The sequence below is a fragment of the Vulpes vulpes genome, chromosome 15 (assembly GCF_048418805.1).
Source record: "Vulpes vulpes isolate BD-2025 chromosome 15, VulVul3, whole genome shotgun sequence".
Lineage (NCBI taxonomy): Eukaryota > Metazoa > Chordata > Mammalia > Carnivora > Canidae > Vulpes > Vulpes vulpes.
The window spans coordinates 47,664,416-47,677,345 of record NC_132794.1 but is presented as its reverse complement, the minus strand read 5'-3'; the positions used below and the strand labels follow the sequence as shown (position 1 = coordinate 47,677,345).

At 40.5% G+C, this 12,930-nt stretch overlaps 1 protein-coding gene across 1 annotated transcript in view; it reads right to left on the bottom strand.

The window, feature by feature from the left end:
* Window positions 1-187: 187 nt before the first annotated feature.
* RAD51 (RAD51 recombinase) overlaps window positions 188-12,930 on the bottom strand; it is a 36,879-nt gene continuing 24,136 nt past the window's right edge. The window contains exons 7-10 of the mRNA XM_025998480.2: window positions 3,174-3,287; window positions 2,454-2,583; window positions 2,136-2,257; window positions 188-1,677 (exon numbers count right to left, since the gene is read on the bottom strand). Of these exons, the coding sequence (XP_025854265.1) occupies window positions 1,554-1,677; window positions 2,136-2,257; window positions 2,454-2,583; window positions 3,174-3,287 (490 nt within the window). The 3' untranslated portion in view covers window positions 188-1,553. The remainder of the gene's footprint in view (window positions 1,678-2,135; window positions 2,258-2,453; window positions 2,584-3,173; window positions 3,288-12,930) is intronic.

Here is a 12,930-nt window from a genome sequence, read left to right as displayed (position 1 = left end):
TCCTACTACTGAAACTAATGCAGACAAATAGAAGAAAAATAGCACCAAATAGTTTAAGCTCTTGGGTTAGTTATATGTAAAGCACAAAGAGCTTATTTTAGCCTAACAAGGCCTATTCCACCTAGTTCACGCTTAGGGCCAAAATCTCACCTGATAAATTCCCATCTACAAGAATAATTGAGACAAGTTGAATTAAAATACTTTTATACAAGAACCAAACTTCTATTCCAGAATCTGCCACTCTGCCTTACTATATACCATTCCAGGTTTGGTTTGTGGTACAGAGATGAAAGAGAAGACCAGAGACAAAGCTGCATTGACTGGGTCTTCCTATCTCCCTACATATAGTATGATCAACAAAGGCAACAGCAGAGATTTTCTAGGCCTCTCTTCCCAGTCCTGGCTGAGAAGCCTTTGAAATTCAAAGAGCTGTTTAAAAGCCATCCTGAGTAGAAGTCCGAAGGGGAGGATCCCAAACCACTAAAGTAGAATAATCTAGACAAGTGTCAAGATTCTACAACACAACTCACAAAAGGCCACTGGAAAGTCATGGGCTATTCATCTTGTAATAATCTCTACTAGACCGAATGATAATAAGCTCAATCATGAATCTATGACTTCACTTTAAAATTTTCAGTTTAGTGCTGCCTTTGGCCGAGTGCTACCTTTGATCCTGGAGACCCGGGATCAAGTCCCATGTCAGGTTCCCTGCGTGGAGCCTGCTTCTCCCTCTGTGTCTCTCATGAATAAATAAATAAAATCTTTAAAAAAAAATTTTTTTTTTCAGTTTTAAACCATTAAAAACTGATGACCCAGTGCCAAAAAGTTATTTTATGGCCCTATCTTGAAATATTCAGCTTATACAAAAATAATTCCTATAAACAGCACAAATAACTACTTTATTAGCAGCCCCACACTAAATCTACTTAAAGAACCTCTGAAATACTTTGGTATTTCAGAATTATCTTGAGTTACTCTTAGTAGTTAAAAAACCAAGCAAGTAGACGGTAACGGACTGATGGCCCAGTAGGCTTGTTCTGTAGCCCTTAACTAAAAACAAACTTTTACCTAAGATAATTCAGGCAAACTAACTTAACCTGCTTCTGATGGATAAGAGATTTACTGGCAGAAAAAAAAGAACCTGTGAGGAGATCCACTTTCTTTGCCACTTAGGCATTTTAACATTACCCAAACGGTGAGAAAAGAATCCAGTCTTCCCAGCTTATGTCTGCAAGAAAACCAAAGATTGGCCAGTAGATAGCTGTTAGTCCTGAATCAACCCCAAGGCACTATGTCAAAGGTATTCCTTACTTCCCCTGAAATAATTCACATAGAAATTAATACACTTCAGTCGGAATAAACATTTCAGATCAGTCTGTGACTACTGACCTGTCTCCTGTTAATACCATCAGAAAAGCCGATACAATAACTGTTTTTCCAGAAGCCTTTTTCTGGCAGTCACAACAGGAAGAGGCCTGTGAAGAACCCCAGGGAGCAGTCCTCTTCATTAGGCTGCAGCACTTAAGGTTTCTCACAGGACAACCCCCAATGCTTCAGTCTTTGGCATCTCCCACTCCATCTGCATTGATGGCAAACATAGCTTCAGCTTCAGGAAGACAGGGAGAGTCGTAGATTTTGCAGATTCTGGTTTCCCCTCTTCCTTTCCTCAGATACAGCCTGACCCAAAGAGACAGACCAGTTATTATAATTTAAAAATCTTTTTCCTATTCATGGTAGATCTAAACTTCTTCAGACTTAAATACTTCTTAGGACTTTGGGGTATCTTTCTGTATTCTTTGGGGGCATTTCCAACCTGGAGGAATCCACGCCTACTCTGCCCGCCTCCCCCCCCCCCCCCTTAGTGGATTTTCCATATTGAAACAATTACATTCTTAATAAGGGAGAGGGATATCCTTCATATTCATTCTTGCATATTTGAGGGCTTTTAATTCCTTTATAAACTAAAAGCAAACATACGCACTAACCAGAGCATGACAGTTCTGTCTAGCCAGGGACTCCTGGGTCTAATTATACAAACGTAGCTTTAACTGGTTTTAAAAGGAAATGCTGCATCTTCATGTCTACTTTCGTTAATATGACATTCCAAGACAAAGTCGCCTATTCCATCACTTTACCTGGTGGTTGAGGCATGAGCAATGATATTTCCTCCAATAGGTTTTTTAGGATCTGCAGCAAACATGGCTGCTCCATCCACTTGGGCTACCACCTGGTTGGTGATTACCACTGCTACACCAAACTGACAGAGAAAGGATAAATGTCATTTTTTTTGTGGCCAAAGGATCTTATTGCTGCCACCCCTTTCCCCACAAAGTAATGAATGATTAATATATCTCTTCATATCTGTTATTTTTATGACACTAGGCTCTGACGTTCTGGCCTCCCAGCAAGGCCCCTGAAAATTGGGCATTCTCTGTCCCCATCCCCCAACTTACCTCATCAGCAAGTCGCAGAAGCATCCGCAGAAACCTGGCCAAGTGCATCTGCCTGGCAGAAAGCTCCCCTCGACCTGAATAGTCTGTTCTGTAGAGGGCAGTGGCACTGTCTACAATTAGCAGTGCATACCTATAGGAAACAAGGACTCTATGAAGCCTATTTCGAGCCTGTGTCAGATTGTGCTCCCTTTCTCAGTACCTTAAACTTTCATATTTGTAGTTACACTCATACATAAATGTTTTATTAAAATATTTGTACAGCATTCATGTCTGAGGCACTATATAACAAGTAAAATTTTCAACAAGCTCAAGAGAATTACGGCTTCATTTCTTAGTAGTGACTTGACCCAAACCCCAACACAACAGTGTCAGACTAAGAAGGACCAAAACTTAAATCTTCCCTCTTCCCATTTCTTTCTTTCTTTCTCTCTCTCTCTCTTTTTTTTTTTTTGGTAAATTTATTTGACAGAGCACAAGCAGGGGGAGTGGGAGAGGGAAAAGCAGACTCCCTGCTGAGTAGGGAGCTGGATCCAGAGCTCAATCCCAGGACTCCAGGAGCATGACCTGAGCTGAAGGCAGGCACTTAACCAACTGAGCCACTCAGGCACCCCCTTAATCTTCCCATTTCTAATTCAAGTTATCAATTTGGCCAAATAGTCTATATAAGACTTAGGGTTAAGGGCTCTAGGCCATATTCGGTGTCTTCTACTGAGCACATACCTAGATTCTACCATCATGGCTGATGCTTGATAAAGGAGCTGGGTCTGGTGGTCTGTGTTGAACCCTCGAGCATATGCTACATTATCCAGGACATCACTGCCAGAGAGGCCATATCTAGAAGAAAATACAGAACATTTTTAGACTATAATGAAAACTCAGGCAGACTGGAAATTATTCTCTAGCAAAGAGATTGCTTGATTAGGTAAGAATTGTTAAGGCTAAAGAATACTAATTCCCGGGGCACCTGGGTGGCTCAGTGGTTGAGCATCTGCCTTTGGCCCAAGGCGTGATCCCAGTCTTGGGATCGAATCCCACATCGAGTTCCTTACATGGAGCCTGCTTCTCCCTCTACGTCTTTCATGAATAAATAAAATTAAAAAAAAAAAAAAAGAATACTAATTCCCTTTTTTTTTTAACTTTATTTTTTTTTTAATTTTTTTTTTATTATTTATTTATGATAGTCATACAGAGAGAGAGAGAGAGGCAGAGACATAGGCAGAGGGAGAAGCAGGCTCCATGCACCGGGAGCCTGATGTGGGATTCGATCCCGGGTCTCCAGGATCGCGCCCTGGGCCAAAGGCAGGCGCCAAACCGCTGCGCCACCCAGGGATCCCCTAATTCCCTTTCTATTAGAAGTCCAGGCAAACTAGAGAGATGTCAGCAGCAACTGCTTTGGAGTAGATCTACTGAGCAGGACTTCAGGATAAATCAAATTTAGTCTTTGAGGACTCCTGAGCAAAAACAAATTTCCAAATATAATGTTTCAAATGTTCTCCTGGAAAATCCAAGACAATAAGACGGAACTGAAACAAAAATAATGAATCATCAATTAAATTCATATAAACTACTTTTTTTTTTTTTATGATAGAGAGAGAGAGAGAGAGAGAGGCAGAGACACAGGCAGAGGGAGAAATGGGCTCCATGCCGGGAGCCCGACGCGGGACTCAATCCCGGGACTCCAGGATTGCGCCCTGGGCCAAAGGCAGGTGCCAAACCACTGAGCCACCCAGGGATCCCCATATAAACTACTTTTAGGAATAAAACTTTCTTTTCTTTTTTTTTTTTTTTTAAGAGGGAGGTGGAGGGGGATCCCTGGGTGGCTCAGTGGTTTGGCACCTGCCTTTGGCCCAGGGCGCAATCCTGGAGTCCCGGGATTGAGTCCCGCGTCGGGCTCCCGGCATGGAGCCCATTTCTCCCTCTGCCTGTGTCTCTGCCTCTCTCTCTATGTCTATCATGAATAAATAAATAAAATCTTAAAAAAAAAAAAAGAGGGAGGTGGGGAAGGGTAGAGGGAGAGAAATTTAAGCAGGCTCTACACCCAGCACAGAGCTGGACTCAAGGCTCGATCTCACAATCCTGAGATCATGACTCGAGCTGAAATCATGAGTCAGATGCCAAAGGCAGACGCTCAACCGCATGAGCCACCCAGGCACCCCTAGGAAGAAAACTTTCTAAACAAGGACTAGGGATGCCTGGGTGGCTCAGCGGTTGAGCATCTGCCTTTGGCTCAGGGTGTGGTCCCAGAGTCCCGGGATCGAGTCCCACATCAGGCTTCCTGCATGGAGCTTGCTTCTCCCTCTGCCTGTGTCTCTGCACTGTTTTCCTCCACCCCGTGTCTCATGAGTAAAATGAATAAATAAAATATTTTAAACAAGGACAAAACCTAGAAGTTCAAAAGAAACAAGTAGATTTCATTTCTCCTATTCTCCTTTCTTGCTAATGACTAGTTACAGTTAAGACATTATATGACATGTATCCAGTATGGTTAAATAAGTAACACCTTAATTCATTATTATACCTCAATCATTTTTTCCTTTGCATTAAAAAAAAAAAAGGGCAAAATAGGGGCACCTGGGTAGCTCAGAGACCGACTCTTGATTTTGGCTCAGGTCATGATTTCAGGGGGGTGTGATCAAACTGCATATGGCTCCATGCTGATCATGGCCTCTGCTTGGAAATCTCTCTCTCCCACTCCCTCAGTACCCCCTACATACCTCTCTCTCTCTCTCTCTCTCAAAAGGTAAATAAGGTATTTCTTACTTTAAAAAAATAATCTATTTTTTTCCACCTTTGTAACAGCTACCTAAGACATGAATGCTCAACGTGGTATGAGGAGGACAATTTTTATTCTCATTAAATATACCATAATGGGGTTTTCTTAAAGATTCATTTATTTTAGGAAGAGGGAGAACAAGGAGGGGAGGGGCAAAGGGAGAGGGAGAGAGAATCTCAAGCAGATTCAACACTGAGTACAGAGCCCCACACTGGGCTTGATCTCACAATGTTGAGATCATGACCTGAGCTAAAACCAAGAGTGGGACACTCAACTGACTGCATCACCCAGGCACCCCAATGGGGCCCCATTTCTTCAAAGGTATTTTGATTTTATCCATCTATTGAGACACAACTAAACGCCTGCATTTCTACAAAGCTTCTCTGCATTTTTCAAATAGATGTGATTCTCCTTCTGCACTTCCGAAAACTTGCTTTAGGCCTCTTTATGGCATTTGTGAGGAGCTACCTTATTATTCTTTTACTAGCCTACAAATTCCTTGAGGGAAAAGCACATTTTTCAATACCTAAATTCTGTTTATTCATGAGAGACAGAGAGAGTGAGGCAGAGACACAGGCAGAGGGAGAAGCAGGCTCCATGCAGGGAGCCTGACATGGGACTTGATCCCAGGTCTTCAGGATCAGGCCCTGGGCTGAAGGCAGTGCTAAACCGCTGAGCCACCGGGGCTGCCCCACAATACCTAAATTCTGAATAAAGCTTTTATCTACAACCCAGAGAATCATCTTACATTCACTTTAACCCAAGTAGTATTTTCATATTAGTGTTACCTAAAATTATTATAGTCCAAAAGTAAAACACTGACTCCCTTATGTTATAGTTTAAAAGAGAATCTATTTAAATAAAATTCAAGGCATTGTAATTCTTTGAAAACCCCAACTTCCTTTGTTTAGATTTAAGATTTTATTTATCTATTTAACACACAGAAAGAGGGAAGAATACAAGCAGGGGCAGCAGGCATAGGAAAGGGAAAAGCAGACCCCCCCACTGAGCAGGGAGCTCAACATGGAGCTCGATCCCAGGACCCTGAGATCATGACCTGAGCCAAAGGCAGATGCTTAATTAACCCACTGAGCCACCCAGGCACCCTTATGTTTATGTTTTTATCAGTCTTTGACAGAAACAGTCTATTCTATGTGGAGACTCTGATATTCAGAAAAGCATGCACTGCATTAAACCTATTCTTCTGAGATTTAGCTTTATTTGTCTTCCTCTGGTTTTTCCTCCCAGAAAGAATAGAAAAACAAAAGAATATTCTATCTAGGAGTTGGAGAGAACACTATAATAAGTTAGTGATCAATATCAAGAGACCCTACTCTCACCAAGTTTATTTTCCACATCATAAAATGGATTCTTCATACTAGGGACAGACTTTGTAGTTTCCTAGACAATTCACCTGCTATTCTTTGCCATCAACAACACAAGTAGAAGTTTACTTTTGGCATTAAGTGGATGGATGATGATAAGTTATAAAGTCTGGGCATGAAGGTAAGAAGATAGACTAAGGATAGAGTTTTATCTTGGAATCCTGACCTAATACATTGGGAATAAGGAGATAAAATTTGGGATGCCTGGGTGGCTCAGTGGTTGAGCTCAGCCTTTGGCTCAGGTTGTGATCCCCAGATCCTGGGATTGAGACCTGTAGCATCAGACTCCCCACAGGGAGCCTGCTTCTTCCTCCCCCTCTGCCTATGTCTCTGCCTCTCTGTGTCTCTCATGAATAAACAAAATCTTAAAAGGAGATGAAATTTTCCATATTTAAATCATGGCTGTAAGAAAAAAAAAAATTCAAGAGGCTTAAGTACCGTACCACAAAAGTCTAGATTTGTTCAAGAAACACTGATCCTGGGACACGCCTGGGTGGCTCAGTGGTTGAGCATCTGCCTTCATCTCAGGGCATGATCCTGGGGTCTGGGGATAGAGTCCTGCATTGGGTTCCCCACAGGGAGCCTGCTTCTCCCTCAGTCTATGTCTCTGCCACTCTCTCTCTCTGTGTCTCTCATGAATAAATAAATAAAATTAAAAAAAAAACACTGTATCATCTACCAGGAAAGGAGATTATCTTTTGCTATCAGAATATGGGTGATTTACCAGGAAAAGAGTTATCCTGGACTTTTGGGTCAGCAGTGTTCACAAAAAACACCATAGGGTTCTCTGTGATTACATTCCTGAAATAGCACATGGAATTTTCAATTCCCAAAATGTGGAAAAAGCTGGCTGGAAATAAGTGTCATCATCGCATAGTGTTTCCAGAACTTCCTTAAAAGAATAACCTGTTAAATACATCAGGTGATTCTTAACATATAAATTTGAAAACCGGCTGTACTACCTCAAGGAGGTTCTGGCATTCTTTCCTAGTATTTAAAAGAGATGGTAAAAAAAAAAAATTAATAAAAAATAAATAAATAAAAGAGATGATGACGCTGGGGTGCCTGGGTGGCTCCATTAGTTGAGCATCTGGCTTTTGGTTTTGGCTCAGGTCATGATCTCATGGGTTGTGGGATGGAGCCCCATGTTAGGCTCCATGCTCAGTGGGGAGACTACTTGAGATTCTTTCTCTCCCTCTTCTCCTCTCTAAAATAAATCTCAAAAAAAAAAAAAAAAAAAGTGGTGACACTGTACCTATCAATTATGGCCATGGTCCTTAAACTTTAGCAAGCATGTGCATCACCTGGAGAGCTTGTTAAAACGTTGCTGGACTAGGGACACCTGGGTGGCTCAGCGGACACCTGCGTTCGCCTCAGGGCGTGATCCTGGAGTCCTGGGATCAAGCCCCACATCAGGCTCCCTGCATGGAGCCTGCTTCTTCCTCTGCCTGTGTCTCTGCCTCTCTCATGAATAAATAAATAAAATCTTAAAAAAAAAAAAAAAAAACTGAATGAGGGGATCCCTGGGTGGCTCAGCAGTTTGGTGCCTGCCTTTGGCCCAGGGTGTGATCCCGGAGTTCCGGGATTGAGTCCCGCATCGGGCTCCCAGCCTGCTTCTCCCTCTGCCTGTGTCTCTGCCTCTCTCGATCATGAATAAATAAATAAATCTTAAAAAAAAAAATACTGAATGACCTTTTCCAGGGGTTATGGATACAGTGAGTGATCAAAACAAAGCCCTGTCTTCAGGATCAGCATTCTACTATCTCATCTATCCTATCTGAACACTCAATTATGTTAGTGGGCAAAATTTTAATGATTTTATCAAAAAAACTCATCTACTACAACAATGTACTTAAAAATTAAAAAGTATGAAGTATGATTTCTGGACAAGAACAAAAATAACTTTAGGACGAAGATACAGTTTAGTATACTCATCATTATAAACCTAAGATCAGGCTGCAAGAAAGAAATTCTTTCTTCCTGACAGATTCTGTAAGCAGATGCAGAGCTACAATTATTGTTCCAACCAATTTTTTTGCCTCAGTGGTGTATATTCGATAGCTTATATTCCTCGAATTTTTAACTGGGAAAGATAGTTTCATTATAATTCTAAAACTAAAAAAGAAAATTCTCCAATTAGCCAGGCAAGTTCCAACTTGAGTCTGACTTCTCAATATTCAATTAAATTATATTTAATCACTAGGATTCAGGAAAATGTATGGTACAGAACTAAATTATCACATTTGACCCCTAGACAAGGAAATATATGTAAAACAATTTTGAGAGTTTATTTGAAAGATGTATGAGGGGACAGAGAAAATTTTGCATTCTTTACCAGCTTTACTGAGGTATTTTATATGCCATCAAATTGAACTGGTTTAAGTGTACAATTGAATGACTTTTTAGCAATAAAATTTGCATAGTTGTACAACCATCATCACAATCTAATTTTAAAACATTTCCATCATCCCCAAAAGATCTTTCAAATCGATTTGTAGTTACTTTTTTTTAAATTTTTTTTATTTTATTATTTATGATAGTCACAGAGAGAGAGAGAGAGAGAGAGAGAGAGAGAGAGGCAGAGACATAGGCAGAGGGAGAAGCAGGCTCCATGCACCGGGAGCCCGACGTGGGATTCGATCCCGGGTCTCCAGGATCGCGCCCTGGGCCAAAGGCAGGCGCTAAACCGCTGCGCCACCCAGGGATCCCCTGTAGTTACTTTCTATCCCTACTCCTTTCCCCAGGCAACCACTAATCTATAGACTTTATAGATTTTTCCCTTCTGGAAATTTCACATAAATGAAATCATACAATATGAGGTCTTATGTCTAGCTTCTATCATTTAGTATATCTTCTGAGGTTCATCTATGGCATAACATGCAGGGGTACTTCATTCAATTTTATTGTTGAAAAAAAAATTTATTGTTGAATAGTACTCCACTGTATGCATAAACCAAATTTTGTTTATTCATTCATAAGTTGATGGGACAATGGAGTCATTTCCGGTTTGGGGCTATTATAACAATACTATAAACATCTACATACAAGTCTCTTATGTGGACATGTTTTCTTTTTCTTTTTTTAAAGATTTTATTTATTTATTTATGAGAGACACACACACAGAGAGAGGCAGAGACACAGGCAGAGGGAGAAGCAGGCTCCTCGCAGGGAGCCTGATGTGGGACCCAATCCCAGACCCTGGGATCATGACCTGGGCCAAAGGCAGATGCTCAACTGCTAAGCCACCCAGGCATCCCTGTGGATATGTTTTCATATCTCTTGGGTATATAACCAGAGTGAAACTGCTGGGTTATATGGTAATTTTATATTTAACTGCCACATTGTTTTCCAAAATGGCTATAGCACTTTACATTCTTACCAGCAATGTATTAGGGTTCCAGTTTCTCCATCCTCCCTCACATTTGTTACTACCTATTTTATTATAGCCACCTGAGTAGTGGTAGCTCATTGTGGGTTTTTTTTTTTTTTCCTTCTCACTGTGTTTTTTTTCCCCTTGACTAACGATGTTGAGCACCTTTTCATGTGCTTCTTGGCCATTTATCTTCTTTAGAGAAATAGCTGTACAAATCCTTTGCTCATTTTTTAATTAGGTTGTCTTTTTATTGGATTTTTAGAGGTCTTTGTATACTCTGGATACTAGACCCTTCAGAAATATGATTTGCAAATATTTTCTCACATCCTTTGGGTTGTCTTTTCACTTTCTTAATAATGTTCTTTGAAGCACAGGACTTTTATCAATGTTTTCTTTCATGGAATGCTTTTTGGTGTTGCATCTAAGAAAAATCTGTCTGCCTCAAGCTCACAAATATTTTCTCCTGTCTTTTTGCCTGAAAGTTTAATGTTTTAGTTCTTACATTTAGGGCTATCATTCTTAAAATAATAAACGTACATGACATACAATTGACCATTTTAACCTTTTTAAAAATATATAGTCCAGTGGCAATAAGTACATACCTATGCTGTGCAACCATCACCACCATCCATCTCCACAACTTTTTATCATCCCAAACTGAAACTCTGTATCTTTCAAATAGTAACTCCCAATTCTCCTATCTCCCTGCCTCTGAGGACCACTGTTCTATTTTCTGCCTTTACAAATTTGACTATTTCACATAACTCATAGAAGAGGAATCATTACAATCTTTGTCCTTTTGTAACTGTCTTATTTGACTTAGCACGTTTGTAAAATTCATCCATGTAGCATGTGGGAGAATTTCCTTCCTTTTTAAGATTGAGTAGTATTCCATTTTATGTTTATATGACATTTTGCTTACCATTCATCTAATGATGAATAATTGGGGTGTTTCCACCTTTGACTATTGTGACTAGTGCTGCTATGAACACTGGTGTACAAGTATCTGAGTCCTTGTTTCAATCCTTTATATACTCAAAAGCAGAATTGCTTAATTATACTATAATTCTACATTTAATTTTTTGAGTAGTCACTAGACTATATCCATTTTTGTCAATTTTATGTAAGGTGTAAGGGTCTAAATTTATCTTTGCATGTTGATATCCAACTACATTAGCATCATTTATTGAAAAGACAACTACTGAGGAACAATTAAATTTACTTGGCATCTTTGTCAAAAATCAAATGATTATATATATATATTAAAGATTTTATTTATTTATTCATGAGAGACAGAGAGAGAGAGAGGCAAAGACACAGGCAGAGGGAGAAGCAGACTCCATGCAGAGAGCCTGACGTGGGACTCGATCCCGGGTCCTCCAGGATCACGCCCTGGGCTGAAGGCAGCGCTAAACCCCTGAGCCACCCAGGCTGCCCCAAATCAAATGATTATAAATGAAAGAGCTCACTTCTGGGCAGCCCCGGTGGTGCAGTGGTTTAGCGCCGCCTGCAGCCAGGGCGTGATCCTGGAGACCCTGGATTGAGTCCGTCAGGCTCTCTGCATGGAGCCTGCTTCTCCCTCTGCCTGTGTCTCTGCCTCTCTCTGTGTGTGTGTCTCTATGAATAAACAAATAAAATCTTAAAAAAAAAAAAAAGAGCTCACTTCTGAATTCTCAGTTCTGTTCCACTGATCCACCTGCCTGTCCCATTCCAGCACCATACTATCTTAATTATTGTTGCTTTAAAACTAAGTTTTAAAATTAAGACCAAGGCCTTCAATGTTGTTCTCCCCTGCTACCCCAGAATGTTTTGACTATTCTGGGTCCTAGACATTTCCATATAAATTTTTTCATCAGCTTGTTGCTTTCTGCCAAAATGCTTCCTGAAATTACAGTAGGGATTGTATAACTCTCTAGATCAGTTTGAGGGAAAATTATGACTTAAAAATATTGTTTCGGGATCCCTCGGTGGTGCAGTGGTTTGGCGCCTGCCTTTGGCCCAGGGCGCGATCCTGGAGACCCGGGATCGAATCCCACGTCGGGCTTCCGGTGCATGGAGCCTGCTTCTCCCTCTGCCTGTGTCTCTGCCTCTCTCTCTCTCTGTGACTATCGTAAGTAAATAAAAATTAAAAAAAAATAAAAAAAATAAAAAATAAAAATATTGTTTCTTTCAATCCATGAATATGGACTATTTTTCTATGTAGATCTTCAATTTCTTTCAGCAATGCTTTGTAGTCTTCAGTATTTTCCTATTTTGATTTTTGATTGTTTTGACAGTGAACGGAATTCAGTGCTACTGTGAATGATGGAATTGTTTTCTTAATTTTTGAGGTGTTCCTTTCTTATATATTGAAACACAATGGATTTTTGTAGTGACAATGTATCCTACAACCTTGCTGAACTAATGTAGTTCTAGTAGTTTTGTGTTTATGTAGATTGCTTAGGATTTTCTACACACAGGATTATTTCATCAGTGAATAGAGAGTTCTAGGGCGGTTGCAGTGGCCCAGTGGTTTAGCACCGCCTTCAGCCCAGGGCCTGATCCTGGAGACCCGGGATCGAGTCCCACGTCAGGCTCCCTGCATGGAGCCTGCTTCTCTCTCTGCCTGTGTCTCTGCCTCTCTCTCTCTCTCTCTCTCTCTCTCTCATGAATAAATAAATAAAATCTTAAAAAAAAAAAAAAGAGGTCAATATCTTCCATCCAATCTAGATGCCTTTTATTTCATTTTCTCACCTGTCGGCACTGACTAGGACCTCTAGTACATTCAGTATACTTCACCTTCAGTGGAAAGTAAGTGGTGAGAATGGACATTCTTGTCTTGTTTCTAATCTTAAGGAGAAAGCATTCAGACTTCCACCATTAAGTATGATAGCTATATGTTTTTTTGAAGTAAGACATGGTCCTCAACAACTATGGTTAAATTGTCCCTTTTGCCTTTCAATTATG